The sequence below is a fragment of the Castor canadensis genome, chromosome 9 (genome assembly GCF_047511655.1).
Source record: "Castor canadensis chromosome 9, mCasCan1.hap1v2, whole genome shotgun sequence".
NCBI lineage: Eukaryota > Metazoa > Chordata > Mammalia > Rodentia > Castoridae > Castor > Castor canadensis.
In genome coordinates this window covers 135741878-135765252 of record NC_133394.1, presented here as the reverse complement: position 1 = coordinate 135765252, position 23375 = coordinate 135741878, and the positions used below count along the sequence as shown (strand labels likewise).

Below are 23375 nucleotides of genomic sequence, written 5' to 3'. Positions count from 1 at the left end.
TGTCATGAAATGCACTTTGATTGTGTGAGGGATACTGGGAGCTGCGCCTCCTTTAACACGAGAGTAGGGTTGGCTGCCTGTGACCAACCCCCTTCCACTTGCAGGAGAACCTGCTGTGCTCAGCTCTCAGCACAAAAGTCACTCTGGAAGCCACAACATCCCTGCTCTTCTATCCAGCTCCCACCCCCCTGCTGGCACCACGGATGCCTGACATGCAGCTGATCTTTTAAAAGTGAGGCAAACAAAAGCGTGTGCACAATTGCATGTTTATGCCCACCATCTGTGTAGCAATCCAAGTTCAAGTTATAACAGCATCCGCTCTCCATCAGTATTAGGGAACCATTTTAAATAGCCACAGTCATTTACTGAACAGTTTAAAAAATAAAAAAAAAAGTGGCATGTGGCCCAGCACCTGCTGCCTTCGTGCACGTCAGTCAATTTCATGCCTAGGAATTGAGGGGCTCCGTGGGGATGGCTCTGCAAGCCGTTTGGTTGGTTGTGGGTCGTACATTTTTTTCCTTTTTTTTTTTCCTGGGGAATAGCAGCATAAACCACATTGGTCCCGAAATATATGAATTGAAAATAGATGGGAATAAATGAAAAATGATGATGATCACAAATGCAAACCGAAAAAATGTTAACAGGTCCATTTGCTTTTAGTTAGTAGATAAAAAACTAAGTAAGTAAAACTTACTTAAAACTAAGTAGGGGGTCACTGTTCAAAGGGCTCCTACTGTCCTATCTCCACTTCATCCCACTCCCAGGAAGGGCTGAGTCACCAGGCCGTGGACAATGGCAAGCAGTATGTCAGCAGGCGCGGTAAGAACAGCTGAGGGAAACGAATGAACGAGGAGACACAAAGTCTAGCCACAGGCCGTGAAAATTTGTCCTGGGCCAATAGTCTAGCAAAGCATTTTTGGACTCCCGCACCCAAGGACCCAGGGGTGGCTCCATCCAGTCCTTACGCTTAACATCGTTCTCAAAGTTCCCTTTCCTATGAAGCGCCAAACGGCATGGCAGCAGACTCGTGGGTGCCCAAGGACTGTGGGTCATGTTTCCAGTGAACTTCAAAGACGGGCCTGGTTTGGTTGTCTTCTGGTAGCTTCTAATTAAACAGGTCTTTAGACACATGCTGACGGACCCCAGGACCAAGAGTTCTGGAGGGAGTTTCTCTCAGCTTTTGACCTGGTCAGAAGCTCCAACTTCCTTTGTCTCTAGTGTGATCCAGGCGACCCCCAGCTAGAACCCTCCCCCAGTTCCCACTCACTCTGATCTCACATAGGTGAACCTCCTGCCTCCCTTTTCCTCTGAACACTGGTTTCGAGCTAAGGCTCCACCTTCACTGCTCAGTAAGGCCTGCAGCTCTATTGGCCGTCCATCCATTTTGGTATAAAGCTACCTCTGTGTAGCCAGAACTTCTAGGCCAGCTTAGGCCTTACAGACCTAACTCTATGTGGGATCCTAACTTGCAGCCTCATATTAGGAAAGCTGGAGTTGAAAGTGAGTCATTATACACAACTGGGGACTTGGAGCCAATCAGCTTCTGGTTTCTCCAGAATTGTGGAAGGCATTCGGGAGCCTGTGGGGGGGAGGTATGAACACCCCGGTGAGTCCCAGATAACTAACCGGAGAAAGCTTTGGAGAAACACTGTCTCAAGCACCTCGAGGCTCTCCTCTGTGCACTGCCCTAAATTTCTGTTTCCTGGGTCTCCCTCTGTCTCAATTCTCCTTTTTGCACTAAAATCAACACTCAAGTGATTTTATTTGGATCTGGACTCAAATGTAAAAGAAAGGTAATTAGAAAAATGAGTACTAACCCATTATAGGATGTTATCGAGACACGACTGTAATTTTGGGTGGCACAATGATACTTCAATGAGTGTCAGCCAGGGACATTCTACTGATGATGTCCAAAAATTTCTCTAAGATAATGGGGGGAGGAGTGGCCAGTGGAGTCCATAATAAGTGCCACCTGAGGGATGGACACTTGGTGTTATGTTTTTGATATATGTTTGAAAGTTTCTGTGATAAAAAGTTGTTTTTGTTTTTGTTTTAATAAGGCCCACTCTTAGGGAAACATTTGATACACTGGTTCCAGCTAAGAGATCAGTAACTGGTAATAAGGATAAATGACTCCATTTGAACAGGAGGAAAAAAAACTTCAGACAAAGAAGTAAATCCAATAGTGGCAAGTCAGACAAGAGCCAAGGAGGCCAGAGAAAGCCACCGCCATGAGGCCACTAGACCAAGAGCACTGAAGAGAACCAGTCTCGACTTTCTTTTTCTATCTGGACAAATAGGATTTAATGAATAGCCACACAGCTATTTGTCATAAAGCCTACTTCTGGTGCTCTTTCTTTAAAGATCTTTTCTATTTTCTATTTTGTTGTGCTGTTGTTAGCCACCATTTATAATAGTTAGTATGAGCCCAGTCACTATGCATCACGTATGGCAAAGTACATGCGTTTAAGTATATTATTTTCTTTGATATTTATCTCAATCTTGTGAGGTCTTATTTACAGATGAGTCAACAGTAACTTGTAGCCAGGTGCTGGTGGCTTATGCCTGTAATCCTGGCTACTTGGGAGGCTGAGATGGAGAGGATCGCAGTTAGAGACCAGCCCAGCAAAAAATTTGCAAGACCCTCATCTCAACCAATAGCTGGGTTGAGATGAGGTGAAATGATGTGTGCCTGTCATCCTAGCAACAATGGAGGGAAACATAGGAGGATCATGGTGCAGGCTGGCCTGGGCAAAATGTGAGACCCTGTCTCTAAAATAACCAGAGAAAAGAAAAAAAGGTGTGGCTCAAGCAGTAGAGTACCTGCCTCACAAGTGTGAAGCCCTGAGTTCAAACCCTAGACCAGGGCTGAAGTCTGGCTTCTCACTTTGCAGTCACTATTTGCCCTTGAAGGAAATTTCCTGAGGATCAGGCACTGGTCAACTTACTTCTCTCATCATCTATGGACCACTTATCAAAAGTGAGCTCAATCATGAAGTCTTGAACCATATTTGATAACAGTAATTAGTATTTTAAACCATTAACTAAAAAATGATGCCAGACTGTAATTCTCATAGTCTGTGATGGCTACCGATGATAGATTCCTTAGGCTGGTGAGCTACACTCCTAGTGTCCCTCTAACAGTACTAAATGGGTGAGGGTGGGGTCTGGCAGGCTGGCTTAGAGCAAGGGAGAAGGGTGGAAAAGGAACGAGAGGAGAAAGGTACGCAGGATAGTAGAAGGCACAGCGTGGACTGCACCCTCTGGGAAGATGACAGGCAAATTAAAAGAGCAAAAGGTTCACTGGGGAATGCCACCTTGTCAAAGAAAGGAGGGAAGCAGGTCAGGGAAGGGGGCCATCAGACTGTGATACAGTCTCTGCCACCCCAGGGAACTCCCAAGGGAAGCCTGCCCGCTGGAGGACATGGCATTACACCCCAGCCGTGCTCAGCAGCTGGTGCAGACGCTTCAAGGCTTGAGCTAACCTGGAAGGAAGCAAGGGCTGGGAGCTGTGGGCTGAGCCTCCTAGCAGCTGGGGAGCGAGTCTGCCTGCGAGGGGATCTGTGTCTGCTACCTCAAGTAAAGTTCTGGAGCTCTGTTATAGGAGAGATGGAAAACAAATGAATACTTTCAATCCAACACCATGGGGTTTCACACACAACTCTATAAATATTTAATAATCCCTATTGAATCTTTCATATAACAAATATTTGAGTGTCACGCAGCAGGTGCTGTGCAGGTGCGTGGGATCTATGAGTGAACAGAACACTTTGTTTTGGCATGCTTATGGTAAACAGTAGCATAACAAACATTGACACATCAGGTAGCATGTGGACTTCTGCTTCAGTGTGGACCATGGTATCACCTAGGCATTTGCTAGAAATGCTGGCCCCACCCAGGCCTACTGAGCTCCAATCTGCATTTAGACATGGATCCTAAGTGATTCTTAGGAATATCAGAGCTGAGTCCTCACCCTCAGTTTTTTTTCTTGTCAGTACTGATGATTGAACCCAGGACCTCACCTCACACATGCTGAGAGAGCACTTTCCACTTGAGCTATCTCCCCAGCCTGTGTGTATGTGTGTTTTGCTTCTAAGACAGGGCCCTGCTACCTTTGCCTGGGCTAACCTGGAACTTACCATCCTCCTGTCTCTGCCTCCTGAGTAGCTGGGATTACAGGAATACCCCCACCACACCTGGCTTACACTTTCAATTTTAAGACAGTGCTCACACAATGTTGAGAGAGTCATAAGATTAAACATGGTAGTCAAGACAGACCTCACTGAAAAGGGAGGCTTTAATGAAACCATGCAGGGAGTTAGACAGCCAAACATCCAAGTTAAGAGCTATTCCTAGGCAAAGGGACCAGCCAGAGACCAGACACATGTGCCTGGAGGGTTTCACAAACCTTCTCAGATGGCCAAAGTGGCTGGAGCAAAGTGGGAAAGGGTGAGGGATGGAGCAGTATGGTTAGATGCTGTCAGCCTCTAGGAACAGAGCAAGGACTTTGGCTTACACTGAGTTGCACAGGAAAACTAGGGCAAGAGTTTTGTGTTCAAGTTTCAAGGTCACTCTGGCTTTTGCACAGAAAAGACTAAAGGGAGCCTAAGTAGAAGCAAGGAGGCCTTTTGAGGGGAGTGGGAAAGAGGTCTTATAATAATACAAATAAAAAACACTGATAGTTTAGACCTAGTTGGATACAGGGGAGGGGAAATGGTTTGATTCTGGGTGAATTTTCAAGGTAGATACATGACTTCTTGATCAGACACAGGGTGTAAGACATACAGAGAACTTCCAGACTTGTGGTCTAAGTGATGGAAAAGGAGTGTGGGAAGGCTGTGGGTGAACACATTTTTTGAGGGGATGTGATCAAAGGAACATCTTCAGCAGGTCTATCAGACATCCAGGGATAGTGATTAGGTGACAGGAATGTGGGGTTCAGGAATAAGCTATGGGAAGATACAAATTTAGTAGCCCATGGTCAGGCATCCCACTCTAAAGTCACATCATAACAAGGCTCAATAACTGAACAGCTATTATGCTTGTCAGTCTGACTACACCAGAACCTGTGGTCAGACAGCACATTCCATGTGGAGGAACTGTAACATGACTCGTTCGGCTCATCCCTTCCAGGTAATCACTTGCAATTTCAGGTTCATTAAGTAGTTAATGTGCTTCAAATATTTTCTTAATTCTCAAATGTAAGTGCAAAACCAAAGGAAACTCATAAAAAACAAACTAGAAAACCTCTGGGGAAAAAAAAGGTAGTCATCTAAAATCTACCACAATTTTAAAAAAATTTCCACTGGAGAATGGATAAAATTACATTTCAACTTCAATCTAGGGAAGTTAGGACGGTACAGCTATATGCAGAGCAGCACGGCAGTTACAGTGAAGGCTGTTCCTCAGTGATTGAGGTAATCAATCATTCACTTCCTGTGTCTTATCTCATTTAATCCTCAATCCTGGAAGGTTGTATCCATTCCAGAGAGGATGAGACTGAGATCTACGAAGGGTCAACATGTGAGCTCACGAGTAAGCACCAAGTCAGCAATCTGCCTCCTAATCAAAGACAACTGCCTACATAATCCAAAAGGCACACATTAAAAGTGAAATGTGAAGAAGGGTTACTCATCTATTTTGTTTTCAAATAAAAGGCAGTGTTTCTTTTAGAAAATATTAAACTTTCCATAGTCAACATACCCTGGTAGAATGGATGCTGTAATGTCATCTCCTTCCTCCCCCTTTTGTTTTCCTTTTCTAATAATTTAGTCCTAGTCATGTCTCCTGATCCTCATTACAGGTCTGACTTTTCCTGCTGACTTCTAGGCAAGTTGGTAACTGACAATTGAATCAAGAAATGGGCAAATAATTTAGATCAGTTATCTGTACCTTCAGGTTTTATCTGAAGTAGTGATTAGGTAGATAAGATAAAGTACTGTCAGCAATTTGTTCAAAATTTATTTCATATAATAAATTATACAATTCATTTTTATTTGAAAACAGTCTGCAACAAAAATATTTTGCACCATTTTTTCCTTCCGGTAAGACACACAGATTAGCAGACTGACGCCACCTTTTTACAGCTAAAACCCACAGTCACACTTAAAGTTAGACACAGCCTTTCTCCATGTTTCTCTGAACACTCATATTGACACCACTTGATAAGAACAAAACAGATTTTGCCCAAAGCTGAGTTTAAACCTCAGATACTAGGTGGGAAATTATAAAGATATATTTTTTTTTGTCTTTTCTTTTTTGGTGCTGGGATCGAACCCAGGGCCTCACGCATGCTAGGCAAGCGCCGTACCACCGAGCTACATCCCAGCCCTAAAGATATCTTGATTAGCCTTAAACTCATCATCTTCCACTGGAATAGCACAATGGGCAAACTGAAAGTAGAAAGTAAGGCACAAAGGGATGCAGCAGGTAAAAGACCACGAGAGACACGGCACCCACACAGCGCGACAGACAAGAGTTTACAGGATATTTTTTTAAAACTGTTAACAGCATATTCAATTGGTTCTTATCAAGTTATTTACAGATTATGCAACTTTTGAAATGACCCAACTTCTGTGCAAAAAAAACTGGATTTTTTTAACTATAAAATAAGGTCTCATGAATATAAAACATGACAAGACCACATGAGGACTTAGATGAAATTAGAAAAGTGGAGATCTAAATCCAATTTTTTTTTCTGAGATTGAACCCAGAGCTTGCACATAGCAAGCTGTTTCACCCAACTTTTATATGAATCAAGTATGTACGCACGTCAAACATTTCTGATAAAGCATCTGCCTAGGAAGCCTGAGGCCCTGAGTTCAAGCCCCAGCACTGCCAAAAACAAAAAAATTCTCTGAGTAGGGTATTAGTGAGATTCATCAGTGTTTTCTTACTACTGTTTCAATTGCTGGTTACTTGCCTCTATTAAGAACATAAGAATTTAACTCTCAGAATGAGGCACTAAATCAAGACTAAAGCAGTATCACCAGTAAGAAAAATGACATTTAAATTTTACTGAAATCTATGGTGCCATAGGAATAGTCTTAAAAATAAAAGCACACTCTGTAGCTCAGGCCTCAATGACCGTTCTTATTATGAGGTGGCTAAAGAAACAGAGCCAAAGCAGAATTAGGTGACGGGATGAGCTATTAGAAGTAAAAGTTAAGTTTAAACGTACCATTCCATACATTCTGTAACTTAATTCAATGAACACAAAAAGCTAAATAGAAAGATTTATAATTGAACACAGGAAGGCTGGTACCATAGACCGTTCCCTGATAAAGTGAGAATTCAACAGCAAAGGTCCTAAAAGCCAAATTGAGTTTTATTTAAAATACCTCTCCCTGCCGTGTGAATAGTAACATGTTATGAAGTGATCAAAGGAGTATTTTGTGTTGGTCAATTTCTTTTTTTAGACAGACTGCTATAGCCCCATGAAAACCAAACACCAAAATTCTCCTACAGTATTACTGATGTGGGTAGTTAGATCACAAACTGGAAATAGATCCTCCACTGCCCCCCAGTACAGTTCAAAGATAACAAAGCCCAATCACAACTTGAAGTAGTATTATGTACACACTTTTAAATACTCTTATGTGGAAGCATGGGAAAACAAGGAAAATGACACTGGGGTGGGGGCAAAGGAAAGCCTGACTAGAGAGAGTTAAAATGTCTCTTCAAAAATGGAATTCTGGGACCTCAGGGTCACACTAGAAGCCAGTAGAAATGGAATTGGAATTTCAGAACCACTAGAAAGAGAAAAGGTTAATTATAAAAACTGTAGCTGATGTTATGCATCAGGAACAAATGTTATATCTATCATTCACATGTGAGTTCATGTAATTTATCTTCAATTAGAATTATTATCTATTCAGCAGCTGAAGCCCAAGAATTGCGATATGCGGCAGGTGAGGAAGCATTTGCTCATCTCTTGACTCCGGCCTTTCTTAAGTGAAATGACCACACAGTACAGGTTACTTGTTCTGGAAAACAATTCTGAATTGATGTAGAGTAAGCTGCACTGCCAGCATCTGGATCCCATGAACATTCTGCCTTAGATCCTAGGGTTCTGTGCACCTCTTCAGCTTTACTGGGTCTATACTTCAGTCCCAGATTCACACAGAAACAGCACACATTCTTTTAATTCAGGATTTACTCCTTTGAAACGAGTTACTGTAGCTACTAAAGAAATGTTTAAATGTCTGAACACCAAAGAGGTAATAAATTTAATTTTTTCCAAATATTTGTAAGTACTCTGTCTCAACCAAGTCTTTACTTGCACAGCCAGCAAGCCAGTGTCTAAGGAGTTGTAACTTATACATTAAGGGAGTGGACCTGTCCAAGTTCATGTTTACAAACTACCTAAGGTAATGCACGATATCACCAACATACCAAATCACGGAAAACAGGATCCAGAAGTCAGCACAGCATTTGCTGTTGTAGTGTATCCAAGGAAATGCTAATTACTTTTACTTTAAAAACTCCTCTTTGGATAAGGATATAGTCAAACTGAGTTAGTCTTTACAAAAGGAATTCTCTTAGAGTGTTTAATATAACCTAGGCAGGTTACAAAGGCATTTCAAAATGATCTGTCCAAGAGCCCTGTCCCTGATAAACATCTCTTAGCGTCAACAACACTCCACAGTGCACCTTTTGAGGCACAGCTCTGGCATGGTGGTGTATTCAGAGGCATCACTAACTCCTTGGGCTGAGACATTTCTTAAAATGCCTATTTCTTAAAATTAACAAAAATCATTGTTAAAGCAGTAAGTCTGGAATTTCAGACTCAAAATTGAACACCTGGGCACAAAGAATAATGCATCTGTTTATCATCCTACATCATTTTCACCACCTTAGCAAAAATATATTTAAAAAAAAAAACCAGGTTAGCCAATCCTGATAGTGTCTATGTGCAACACCTGAGCAAATAAACCCATACAGAAAGGCTGCATAAAGCAAAAACAGTAAGTGGAATACGGTTTTCACTCACCTAATGGAAAAATATACCAGTGCCATCTAAACAAGTTATAATAACATACCTAGAATCAGTGGTCCTGGTTATTGCTAAGATTCTCTACACAGAATAGTTTGATAACATTTACAGCTATCTTTCTTGAAGAATAGTCACAAGTTGCTGAATAGACAAGTTCTGAGAAGTGTGGGAATTAGCTGATTTTGTACTTGTGTGAACGGCATAGCATGTACTTAAACAAACCAAGATGTCACCATATAGGTGATGCAACCTGGGCCCACCGTATTACAAGCAGTCCACCACTGACAAAGCATCATAACACAGCACCCAACAGCAGTGAACAATTGGCTGCTGTGGTGAACCTCTCTTTCCTTGAGGAATTCATTTACATCAGAGCAGCGTCCCTCAACCTCAGCAGAACTGTTGCTCTGGGCTGCATAACGCTTGGGCTACAAGATGTTGAGCAGCACCCCTGGCTCTACCCATTAGCTGTCAACAGCAGTCTACCAGTTGGGGTAGCTGTTGCTTAGAAACAAGCAAATCAGCCCCATTTGAGAGCCACTGCTCTGAAGTCTAAATTAAAAGTTTATTACATGGCTCTGCTTCTTTGGGGAATGTCCCTTCTACAGGTACACTGAGACACCTGATCAAATATCCAGTTATAAGCAGCACTAGAGATCTTTCCAAATTCTGTGTGATGGGAAATGTGATTTATGAATGTTAAGAGAATGGTTAGGAAGAAGCACTCTGCATTTCAAAGAGAATCTGACATAATTTTACAGTCATTATATTATTAAGAATTACCTGAATTGTGATGATTAACAATTAAAAAATGCTAATTGTACATTATAACCTGTTAAGGGTCATAAGGATTGAGGCAGTCTAATAAAGAAACATAGCAATCACTAGTGGCTACCTCAGACCAGTATGCTCTTTGGCTGAATATCTTTGTAAAAATCTCAATTCAAAACTTTTTCAAGTCTGGTCTTTAAACTGCTTGTTTGTACTGTAGCCTCATCTTTTCTTTCAGACTAACAAAAGAAACCCTTCACATGTCATGAGGAAGTGTCCTGGTGTGTGTCAAGAACAACAGTATCTAGTTTTAGAGCCATTTCTTCACTATCTACATCTTCCGTTTCGTCATAACTCTCAACTCCAGATACAATGCTCTCTTCATTTAGTTCTTTTCTTATTGTCTTTAAACACTTGTCAAGTTTCTTTATGAACAAGTCCACGTCCTTCGTCTTCATTCCAATGGCTGCTGCAGCATTGAGGTAAGCACAAGGGTACTTATTTGCATGAGACATAAAGCCTCTGAACGTGTGGCCACTCACAACTTGCACAGATCCAAGAGGCACGACCCTGAAAGGGAAAGTATTTATCAATTTAATGTGTCTGGTGATGGTAACAGAATGTCACCCCAAAACAAAAGATATCTGTGTTACTAAGATGTACATTCACTAAATTGAAACAGACCTGGGTACAGTGGCTCACTGCTGTAATACCAGCTACTGAGGAGCCAAGATAGGGACAACTGGGGTTTGAGGCCAGTAAGGGCAAAAAAATTAGTGATACACTGCCCTAGATCAACAAATAAACCAGGTGGGATAGTATACTCCTATAATCCCAGCTATAAGGGAAGAATAAATAAGAAGATCAGGATCCAGGCAGACCCAGGGAAATACGTGAGAGCCTATTTGAAAAATAACTAAAGAAAAAAGGCCAGGGAGCATGGCTCAAGTAGTACAGTACCTTCCTAGAAAGTGAGAGGCCCTGAATTCAAATCCTAGCATGGCCAAAAAAAAAGGTGAATAACAGGCGTAAATTGTGGCCTATACAGACTACGTCAGCCTTAAAATGAAACTGTACAATATACTGTTATTTCACATTTAAAAAGGCCTGTCTGGTGATGAACATTCACTTATATTCTATGGAAGATGAATAACCTCTAGGAATCTCAAACACCTTCCATTTTTTCAAAGAAATAAAGGAAACTGTCTTTGTGCTAAATGTAGAGTCTGACTTCACACATCAGTCAGACCACTCTGATTAAGTACATGTGTCACCAACAATGTCCAACAAGCCAAAATCCTAACTCTGCTGGAGCTGTGCAAAGGCAGGCCTATAAGCCAGTGTCCAGAAGAAGTCATGTGACTTCGGTCAGTACGTGGGGTGCTGTAGCAACCAGCAACGTTTAGCAATGGTACATGCTACTTTAGATGGCCTTCACTGGCATACTTGGATGCAAGTAGCTTCCTAATCTTTTACTTGTTTTTAAAGAAGTCATTAAGATCAACCCAAAAAAGATGCACAGCAGTAAGAATAAAAGCAAGGTCCAGAAAACCATGTTGGAAGTATTAAAACGATGATGTAAACAGTGCCTCCATAAACACAGGTATGCAGGTATCTCTATGGTAAGCTGGCTTTAAATGTTGTGGGAATATACCCAAGGGTGGGATGGCTGGGTCATATGGCAGTTCTATTTTTATTTTCTTAAGAAACCTCCACACTGATTTCCAAAGTGGCCTCCCTACTTTACAGTCCCACCAGCAGTAAATGTGAGTGCCCTCACCACATCCCTGCCAGCATTTGTTATTTGTTTGATAATAGCCATTCTGCCTAGGGGGGAAAAACAGACACAAAAACAGAGGGAGGACTACTAGGATGGTAGCAGGGAAAAATGGCAGGACACAAGAGGAAGAATCTAAGAGGGAATAACGGAGGGTGAATGTGAACAAAATATACTGGGCACATGTATGGAAATGTCATGATGAAACCCCTTACTACTGAAGGGTTAATATTACCAACTCCCCCACCCCAAAAATACTGATGTTATATATAGGGTTCATCGGGGGAAAAGCTTTATTAACCTAAGGTTTTTTCTTTGAAAAAGTTGTCCTTTAACTGGGCATGATGGCACAGGCCTGTAATCCCAGCACTTGGGAGGCAGAGGCAAGAGGATCAGGGTCAGCATGAAGAGTCTGAAGTCGGCCGAAGCTACATAGGAAGATCCTAGCTCCAAAAAAAAAAAAAAAAGTTGTCCTTTGATGTAAAATTTCTACCATCTGTTAATCAGAGAGAAATTCTTTAATAGAGGTATGTAAAGTATTTAGAGCAAGATACTTCTTTTCAGGTCAGCTTTCTCTGATCTCATCAAATATATGAGACCCATGTCATGTATACATAAAAAGAAACTACACGTTTCTAAGGCAGTACTTAAGCAAGAACTGCACAGCCCTTTTAGTTTAGGGAGAACACTACCTTAGCAACATATTCGCTTGAATTTAATACTAAAAAGGACAGTTCTAGTGCATGTCTGTGACATCACTGAAGAGCATTTAATAAAGGAAATAAAGACAAAAATCTGTACAGAGAGGTAATGAACCTTTGTTTTTCTCTGCTAAAACAAACAGGATTCCTGTATTTCTGTGACTACTTCAGTCACTGAAGTCCACAGGTGAGTGGATCATAGTCTTACAGATTCTCTACCTTGGCATCCTTTGGCTCCACAATGAAGTCTCAGGTAGACTTCAGTATGGACTTGGGGGACTATTGTTGAGGAAAGGCATTTTATTAGGGCTAACTTTGAAATTCAAATAAAGCCATGTCTCTTTTAAACATACTCACCTGGCTCCAGAAACCTGTCTAGTAAAAAGCATTGAGCCAAGACGAGTGACAGCCTTGTCATGATGCTCATCTAGTGCCTTAAGTGTCACAGCTGAAAAAGAAAAAAGTGTCCCAATAAGCTTTGGTTTACCAGCACAAAAGTCACTCAAAGACACACAATGATAGAGAAATTATTTTATTCATTGTGCTGTGGCACAATGTCACCATAATATATTTAATAAATTACAGGAATTTGTTTGCATACCAGACAAACATACTTTTATGAAAATTAACATGTTCAGAATTAGGAACAGAATTTCTGTTATCACCTAGAAATTTAATTTTTCCAGCTAAACAGATAAAACAATGACATGATCAGTACAGTTGTTTATTCAGATTCAACCGTTTTAAGAACTTGTAAGATGAGAATGTGAGATCCATTTCAGTGGATACATAAGACTGACTTCTGCATATGGAAATAGAAATTATCATTTGGAATCAGTGTGGGTGAAATGCAATCTATACACATGACACTACTACAGCTCCCATTCACTGAAGACTGACCTATTCTTTACAAACATAACCACAGCCCATCTTTTGGTTATTTTGCATGTGACGGATCATTCTTTGCATTTCAGACAGTGAGAAGGAGGTAGAGGACAAAATATGACACAAATGATGTTGTAACTACCCACACCACCTACGTGCCAGCAAGGACGTGTCAGTGCCCAAATGGCTTTCCTAGAAGCCCATTCCTGAAAAGCTTCAGTTAATGTCTCATTCTCTACTTTCCTCAGATATATGAGAAACATTAACAGATTATAATTCATACATTCACAAATTAAAAGGTGTAATTATGAAGCTTTTAAGATAGGTAAGTGTATAAAAGTCAATATTCACATTATCATTTTAATAGCCCCTAAACTACATGACAAAACCATATAATCCTTATACAAACAAATCAAATTATAATAAATACAGATTTATCTAACATATAAAGGCTAAAGAAAATAAGCAATAACATTAATCAATGTAAGCAGAACTTTAATTTCTGGTATGTGGTGATCTTCTTACCTCCACCTCCTGCATAGCTGGGATTATAGGAGTGAGCCACCAGGCCTAGCGGATATTTTGGTATTTTGTTTATTGGAAAGGCTTGTTTGTTTATTGCAGTGCTGGGAGGTCAAACCCAGGGTATGTCAGGCAAATGCTCTACCACTAACCTATACCCTCAGCATCCAGTTTTAACTATTTATATAGAGTTCTTACTAGTGATCCAGGCATTTTGGTTAAAAGTATAATTATTATTTCCTATACATTATATTTAATATTGATTCTGATTCTGATTCTTTCAGTAGATAGGTTTTATCTTAGGAAAGTATTAAAGCATTTATTTTAAGACTAAACTTTTTTAATTTACAAATTAATACTGGAATGAATTTAGAAGTATCATAATAAAAAATTCTTTTTCTATAAATACCAACTTCCTCCTAGGCATGGATCAGAAGTATTGACTTTCTTTTATTAAAGCAAATTACCTAACGATATGGGATTGTGAGGTGTCTGCAATAGTCTTTCATTGTAGGCTTCTGATACCTTCTTTAGTTGGATGGACAAATATGAAAACATTTCCTGCAATAACAAAATGTTACATTTAAAACAATCAAATACTTAGTGTAACTCTTCAAATTTAAGAATACAAAATCTGATTGGTTTGAAGTCTGCTATAAATGACCTTCTCCACATGCCTTCCTTTGCCATAATAGAATGCAGGGGCTCTCTCTTCTTCACACTATTTCCCTAACACCAGGAATAATGTACTGGATTTGTATGCAAGTTACAGAGTAAATGATAGTTTAAAAATACATTTGTGTGTACAAGGCATCAAACCCAGGGCCTTATACATGCTAGGCAAGTATTCTACCACTGAGTCATGTTCTGAGCCCCAAATAAAATTTCTTGTAAGTCATACAAAGTTTAAATGAATAATTCTCTTAGTGTAGGATTGGGGGTGTGGCTGAGCTGGTGATGCCCTGAATTCGATCCTCATTGCACCCTCCAGCAATTCCCTTAATTCAAAGAATACAGCAACTAAAGCTAAAAAACTGTCCTATTCTGAAAAATAGCCCACAGTCAGGAGCAGAAAATAATGTTTTATTAGTATAAAATGTCCTATGTATACACACACACACACACACACACACACACACACATATATGTGAAGTGGTAGTTCAAGAAAATTACAAATAAAGTTAGTAACTATTTAAAATTTTACTTTCTTCTCTTTGTAAGGCCTTTGAAAAGGTGTCAAACACGCCAACCTGCCCAAGCACAGCTGAATGAACCCATTGCACTGACCTCCTCCAACCATACTTAAACATAAAGACTCTAACAGAGTACCCAAGTGGAGACTGCAGGAAATAACAGTTCTTCAACTTCAAAAGCCACAAAAACTGCTTCAGCTTTCTCCCTAAGGTAGGGTAGACATTCCGACCCCACAACAGGTCTCGGAGAAGTTTTTCACGTCTGAAGCACATACATGACCTGCTCCATCTTTTCATAGGTTAACGATTAAAAGAAAAAGGACAATTCCTTCCAGGCTTACAAATTACTAGTCTATTAGTGACCACAAACATTTTACTCTTGTCAATACAGTGAATATTCTCACCTGAAAATTTTAAACCAATAATCATTCTTAAATTTTAGAATGTTTTATAAGATCAATTCTCAGCCTGTCAGAATTATGAAATGCTATCAATAGATCACTAAAATAAATTGGCTCTTTCTATATTCAAAAAGTTAAGATCCACAATTACAAAAACTAGAAAGGTATCAGTAACTATCACTTAGACATAGGATAAGACTTTCTCTTGTCATTAAAAGAAGTGAGGGGAGGTGCAAAGTGGCCCAAATAATGTATACACATTTAAATAAATGTAAAAATGATAAAATAAAATGAAAAACAAATTATACTAAATGAAAAAAATCAGTCACAAAAGTAAAAAAAAAAAAGTGTAGCGAAACATTTAGGCAGCAATGTCATCACTTTCAGATATAGAAAAAAGAGATGTCATAGGCACCTTTTCTTAGACACATAAAGATTTCCTGGCTCCTTAAACCAATACTCCAATACTCTTTCAGAGAAATGCAAAAAAAATAACAAATGGAATAAAAAACCCAACAATTTCTATAGCAATTAAAACAAATCATCACCTTTTAGTATTCCATCATTGTTAAAAGGGCAGAACTCATGAGTTTCATCACATGTTTTCAATTACTATAAAGTACCTAGGTCACTAATTTAAATGCTGTTTTGCTTTTTTAAGGGCAGTCACATACTTTCATTTAGCTATTAAATGTTTTTCTTCATAGCCATCATCAGCAACACCAACAACAACAGGTGTTGGCGAGGATGCGGGAAAAAGGAACCCTCTTACACTGTTGGTGGGAATGTAGACTAGTACAACCACTCTGGAAAAAAATTTGGAGGCTACTTAAAAAGCTGGACATCGATCTACCATTTGATCCAGCAATACCACTCTTGGGGATATACCCAAAAGACTGTTACTCCAGAGGCACCTGCACATCCATGTTTACTGCGGCACTATTCACAATAGCCAAGTTATGGAAACAGCCAAGATGCCCCAGCACTGATGAATGGATTAAGAAAATGTGGTATCTATACACAATGGAATTCTATGCAGCCATGAAGAAGAACGAAATGTTATCATTCGCTGGTAAATGGATGGAATTGGAGAACATCAATCTGAGTGAGGTTAGCCTGGCTCAAAAAACCAAAAATCGTATGTTCTCCCTCATATGTGGACATTAGATCAAGGGCAAACACATCAAGGGGATTGGACTATGAGCACATGATAAAAGCGAGAGCACACAAGGAAGGGGTGAGGATAGGTAAGACACCTAAAAAATTAGCTAGCATTTGTTGCCCTTAATGCAGAGAAACTAAAGCAGATACCTTAAAGCAACTGAGGCCAATAGGAAAAGGGGAACAGGTACTAGAGAAAAGGTTAGATCAAAAAGAATTAACCTAGAAGGTAACACCCACGCACAGGAAATCAATGTGAGTCAATGCCCTGTATAGCTATCCTTATCTCAACCAGCAAAAACCCTTGTTCCTTCCTATTATTGCTTATACTCTCTCTACAACAAAATTAGAAATAAGGGCAAAATAGTTTCTGCTGGGTATTGGGGGGGGGGAGGGAGGGGGCGGAGTGGGTGGTAAGGGAGGGGGTGGGGGCAGGGGGGAGAAATGAATAATAAAAAATTTAAAAAAATGAAAAAAAAATAAAATAAAATGTTTTTCTTCACTTACATTATTCACTAAAGTCTTAAGCTACATCTATCTACTTCTCCCTTACTCTCAAGTTTATCAGCCTCTCATTAGCGGAATCTAATCTGCAGGCAGGAAATGCCCTTTATGGACCTCTGCATTTTCCTCCTAGCAACAAAACAACCACCACCCTTCCTTTGTCCTTAACCACTGATAATGAAGCAAAGTTTTCTCCAGTTCATAATATTTCAGGGGTGAACACCAATTTGTTTCTAGAACAGCTGCCATGTTAAACAGCAATGTGGTCACCTTTGTGGATTAAAAGAAACCTGATGAATACTTACCTTATACTTACCTGAGTGAGCTGTTTCTGAAGAAAAGGGAAAATGTTTCCTTAGCAACACCCCTAGAGAGTGGTTTTAAACTTACTATGCTTGCATGGCTATTAGAAAACTGAATTTGCCTATGTTCAATTCCTAATACTTCAATAAAGTGGTTTTAACCAGTCCTATCAAGTCACTTGCCAGTGCCGCCAGAATTCAGAGTGGTTTTTTGTTTTGTATTCTTGAGACATTATCTAATGATGTAGTCCAGGCTGGCCTCAAACTCTTGATCCTCCATAACCTTCTAACGGTGGGATTATCAGGCCTGAGCCACCATGCCCACCCAGAATTCAGTTTTAATTGTGGCTATCAGGATAGAAATCTTTATAGACTATAAACAGTAAAGTACTAAATCTTGCATATCACTAGTATATGGTAATTAGATAAGAGAAAAATACCTTTAAATCAAGTTCACATTCAACAGCAAATATGTATATTATCTTTACTCTGTGTAAAGCATTATGATAGGTAATCCAATAAGCAATGAAGTTTTAACTCAAAGTACAATGCACTGAATTCCACAATATTCCACATGAATGTCCTAAGTGCTCTCCTACTGATATCACCACATTTTAAAAATATCTTTTTGGACTGTACTACCACTCTACACTAATACTTAGCTAAGCAGTTTTTTTTTTTTTACCTGATATATTAAAGGCACTATAGAACCTGCACTATTTTTTGCTACAGTTAAATCTATAACTGACATTTATTATAAAATACTTCTGTGAAGGAAGAAATTTATAAGCAACCCAAGCAAATGTATATAGAAAGATCTTACTGAAAAGAGATGAAATATTATTGATTTTCTATGTCTTTTGTGCTGTATTTAATTTTAAAAGACTTTCACTAGAGATAAACTGAACTATATACCTGAATGCTAATGTCAGCTATATTTCTAGGCTAGAAAAATACAAAACTTTGCACCATAGTTCAAGATGTTAATGGAAAGGAAGTTGAATTATATTAAGCACTATCTTTCATATGGCCTTTTGCAAGTTGATTTGCAGGCATAAAAGTCAACATCTAGACTATCCCTCCTCAGAATCTAAAAATGTACATAATTCACTAAATTTTAAAGGAAAAGGCCTTATATAATCATGCCTTTTGAAACACGCTGTTTCATATTATAGGATAAGATGAAAATGGTACTCCACATATTATTATAATGTCTCACAAGGTAGGCAATAAACCAGGAAGGAAACATAACAAGTAGTCTAACATTTCAATAACATGAATGGACGGATGGACAACACTAAAGGTACATATTCACACACACAGGTGCCCATGTTTGAGAAAAACAGTATTAAATGCAATATACTGCTGTCTACCCCTGTAGCCAGTGCCAAGGATCCCAAGGATCCATGCACACTCAGCAGGCCTTCCCTCAAGCTGTTGAGGCCCCGTGTCCAGGCCTGAAATCTAACACTTTCAGAATTCAGTGTTAGGACTACAAATCTACCAATGTTTCCAAACTTAGTTCTGTAATAGGAGGACACTGAAGTTATGAAACTGGTGTTCTTTCATCTCACAAATCCTAGTCACTACAGCAGCCATTCAGCCGTCATTCGTCTTCTGTACTTGTCCAATTCAGCAGATATTTGCAACAATAAATGATTACCCACCATCCTGTTGAGCAAAACAGTCTTGTAAAAGGAAAGCTGAGCAGAATAATGGTCATGTCTGGAAGCAAAGCAGAAATGAGGATAAACTTCTAAGACTGATCTTTCTTTCTGCATAGACAAACTCAAAGAAACAGACTCCTATATTTTAACCCCTTTTCTGAAAGGCCTCTTCCATTAAACTCCTGATCATTTCTCCCCTCTATGAAGCAGATGGGCTGATCGGGAAAGGGCTAAGGGCAGAGGCTCAATTCACACACACCAAGTTCCACTTTCTCTGATCCTTTCACTCTTCAAAAAGGAAGGTCTGAGAAGGAATGGCTTCAAGCTGAGTTCTTGTCTGCTCTACTATGGAAAAGATAAAGCCTTTTCTGAAGAGATATAGCTAGATGAAATAACCTCTAAAAATATCATTGTGGCAAATAAGGGCACAGAATAAAAAGAAACTCAAAAGTTTTCCTTTAACACTTCTTTTTTTAGTGCACATCACACCAATAATACAAAAAGGAGCTCTGTGATGGTATATAAATAGCTCTGGCTGGAGCAAAATAGCTTTGCCTCAGCTTCTCCAGAGCCAAACCAATAAACCATCACTATGAAATTTTCACAGTTCAAAAGCAAGTCCATTTAAACAAAAGAGGCTCTACTTCTGCAACAAATCCAATAAAAAACAATATTTATGCTACATATATGCAATTACGGTTTATGGAGAACAGCCACATTTTTCAACAGGAAGACCTACTGAATGAAGCTGTTACAATAAAAGAATCCTCAAAGCAGCACTTTATTTATTTATTTTATTTTATTTCTTTTACTCATATGTGCATACAATCTTTGGGTCATTTCTTCCCCCCTTCCCCCTGCCCCCTGTCTTTCCCCCGCCCCGTTCCTCTCCCCCCTACCCCCTCACTTCCAAGTGCAGCTTCCAAGAGCAGCACTTTAATACTTTGAAAATTATCCCAATAGATGTTCTCTGTTCTAAGTAACCCCTATAAAGAGAATTGGTTTAAATAAAACCAATTAGTACATCAGAGAACCTCTGAGAATCAGAGTGGGATGGTCACAAGATCAACCATTGTCTTTGTGAGGGGCAATCAATCACTCCCCCAGCCTATGAATAATTTGGAGCAGTGAAAAGACACAGCAAGATAGGCCTAGGGTTCAACAGCACTTCTGGTAACTGTGTGTGACTAGTCCTTGGTGAGTACTTAACTACAAGTCCACAATTTCATCTACAAAATGGGGTAAGTCCTACCTCATGAACCTACTCTGTGTGTTACATGGAATAATGAATGTAATAAACCTAGCATAGTTCCTGGCATACAGCAGACATTCATAAAAATGTTAGTTCTCTACCAAGAGTTTTGAGGTTAAAACTAAACAAACAAAAAACTTGGGGGCTGGGAGTGTAGCTCAGTGGTATAACATGCTTACAAGCATGCATGAGGACTTGGATTCAACAGAGTCCCTACAGATGCTATAGCTATAATGCTGTTCTTATCCTGTCCCTGTTTATTTTATATTTATGTATATATAGATATATATCTCCAGACAAAAGAAAAAGAACAAAGTCCTGGATGTTACAAAGGAAGGTACCTCTTGACAACTGCAACAGAGCTATCTAATTCATGGATACCGCTCCAACATGAAAGTTCTCACATAAAGTATTTGCTCAGTGATACTAAAGAGCAAAGTCCCAATGAAAAAGAGAGCTGTGCTGCCGGGGGATCCATTCACTGTCTGAGCTACATATTCCTGCAGGTCATTCTCAAAACAGGTGGATTTTCATTCATGCTAAGCAAAATGTACACATCCATGGGCCATGGGTATTTTGAATCATCTATACATAATAAAATTGTTAAAGTCTATGAAAATTTTAAAGTCAAACCCTAAATGTGAAAAGACAGAAGAACCAAGACACATAGAAATTCTTAAAATTCCAACCGGGCACCAGTGGCTCACTCCTGCAATCCTAGCTACTCAGGAGGCAGACATCATGAGGATCTCAGTTCGAAGGCAGCCCAGGGAACTAGTTCATGAGATCCTCAAAAAAAACCAATCACAAAAAAAAAAGTTGGTGGAGTGTCTCAAGCTGTAGGCCCCGAGTTCAAGCCCCAGTACTACACAGAAAAAAAAAAATTCTGAAGATTCCAGAAAGATGACAAAACATCCCTACCATAAAACAATTCCAAAATCTTGAGCTAAGAGGGCAGAATAATTCCTAGATATATGATATAGATAATCACCAGTTTAATTCAGATCATTTCCACAAGTCTTCAACTATAGCTATACAGGGAAAGTTTCCATAAGAATATTAAACTCATAACACAAGTCAGTCAAAATGTTGTTTTCTTACTAATTTTCCAGAAAGGTCCTTTTTCTGTGTAAAACAAGATGACCAACAAACACTTGCCCAGGTGTCCTGCATGCCTTTTGGGAGTTCACTGAATGAACACCTGACAGGCAGCCACTGCGTGTCTGACGCTGAAAGTACGTGGACTTTGGCAAACTCCAAAGGGTAGGTGCTAGTCTACCAGATTACCCATCAAGGACCAAGTTTCATTTCAGGTACCTAAGGCAATTTTTCAGAAGTATGCATTCAAACTATCAGATTATGTTGCTTAATTAAGTCCAAAATTACCCAACACTAAAAAAAATTTTTTTAATTTAAAAAAAAATTACCCAAGTTTAGTTTACTACAGCAAATATTTCATGTTTTTTTTAATCGTTTCAATTCAAGAACAAAAACAAGAAATACTAACTAGCATGCATATGTGACATTATAAATAACATGTAAAAATCTTTATCAAGTTTCTATACAATAAAGTATACTTGTAAAATGACTAATAGGCCGGCATGTAGTGCAAACCTATAATCCCAGCACTCTAAAGCTGAGGCAGGAGGATTGTAACTTTGAAGCCAGCCTGGGCTACATAGTAAGACCCTGTCTCAAAAAAAAAAAACCAATCAAGAAGTAAAATGACTTACTTAAGACTTTTTGTAATAGTCTCATTTATTTAGCTTAAAAACCACTTATTAGCAAAACACGCAGTGGTCAATATAAAACAAAAACCAACTTAATAGCTGTAAAAGATCAAAAACAGACAAGCAAAAAGAATGCTGCAAGTGACCTGTGTGCCCTGAAACTTGGGTGTGCATCAAATCCACCAGGGAAATGTGCAAAAATGCAATTATCTGAGTCCTTACTCCAGACCTACTGAATCTGACTCACCCTAAAAGAAAGCTAGTTCTATAAAGTGACCAAAATGTTAACTCTGATGACTGCACAGTACTTTGCTTTCTAAAGTCAGTTAGAAATACCCTTTCAGAGTTCTGCAGTTCACCGGCCATCACAGCTGGTGATTCCTCACGAATGAATGCACAAGCTGGGCTCTTACAACGCATCCCTCTTATTCAGGGAGGTCTTCCAGAGCTCAGGTGAGGTGCCCCAGAGTTTCATCACGGAAGCTCTCAGATTCTGCTTTTATTTTCGCAACTCTTATTACACTTGTAATTGTTTAATATCCAGATTTTCTCCAAAGTATAATTTCCATGAGAATAAAAACTATGCCAGTCTTCTTTGTGAATTTAACTTTAGTGCCTATGTATAAATGTTCATTTGATTAAATAAATAAGCAGGAATCAGATTATAAAGTATCATGATGACAGGCTAAGGAGTTGGGACTTTTTCTTGTACACCACAGGAACTGAAAGCAGAATTAATTTGAAGAAAACACAACTATTTTTAGAATATGAATCTGGCACTGCTCTACAATTGACAAACTAAAGTTGACCACAACTGGGGATCAGGTGGGGAGTTAGTAAATCATTGTAATTAGCCAGGTGTGATGTTACAGGGCTTAAGCTAGAGTGGCGACAGCAGAAACTGAAAGATATAAACACTGGAAACACTGCAAAGGATTTATTAATATAAGGACTGAAGGATATAAGAGGACTGAAAGTGTCAGCATTACAAATCTAGTTTAAAGAGGAAATTTATTGGTTCATCTTATAACTCAGTCTATAAGCAGATATGGCTGGATTCTGAGTCTCAAGTAGCTCAATTCTGTTTCTCTCTATGTTCCCTAGTCTCAAGAAGGCCCTCTTGGCATGGCCAGAAATATGACAGTCATAAGATTCTATCCTTACAGCTTACTATCTATAAAGCAAAAGGCCCTTTATCTAAAGGATGCATCAAATCTACTGGAAGGACTTCACCTCTACATGCCTACCTGTGAACAAGGGTAGCCAGATCACATGTCCACCCTTACAAAACAGAAAGCACTGCAATTGTGCTTGTGTCCCCAGCACACAGCACACAGTACCCAGCATACAGACTTTTAATAAATGTCTCTTGAAATAACTTGATTATGCTTGTATTTTTTATTCTAGTTTTTTGAAAGAAATATTATTCAGGTAATAGCTATTTTGAACAAATATCCAGACCACCACGTGAGAGAAATGTTCTTGCAGAAAGCTTTTAAAAAGCTAGAGCGGGG

General features: G+C 39.3%; 1 protein-coding gene across 1 annotated transcript in view; it reads right to left on the bottom strand.

Moving 5' to 3' along the window:
• Positions 1–5944: 5944 nt before the first annotated feature.
• Positions 5945–23375, bottom strand: part of Sepsecs (Sep (O-phosphoserine) tRNA:Sec (selenocysteine) tRNA synthase) — a 37514-nt gene continuing 20083 nt past the window's right edge. Inside the window, exons 9-11 of the mRNA XM_020185542.2 lie at positions 14119–14212; positions 12602–12692; positions 5945–10336 (exon numbers count right to left, since the gene is read on the bottom strand). Coding sequence (XP_020041131.1) covers positions 10030–10336; positions 12602–12692; positions 14119–14212 — 492 coding nt within the window. The 3' untranslated portion in view covers positions 5945–10029. The remainder of the gene's footprint in view (positions 10337–12601; positions 12693–14118; positions 14213–23375) is intronic.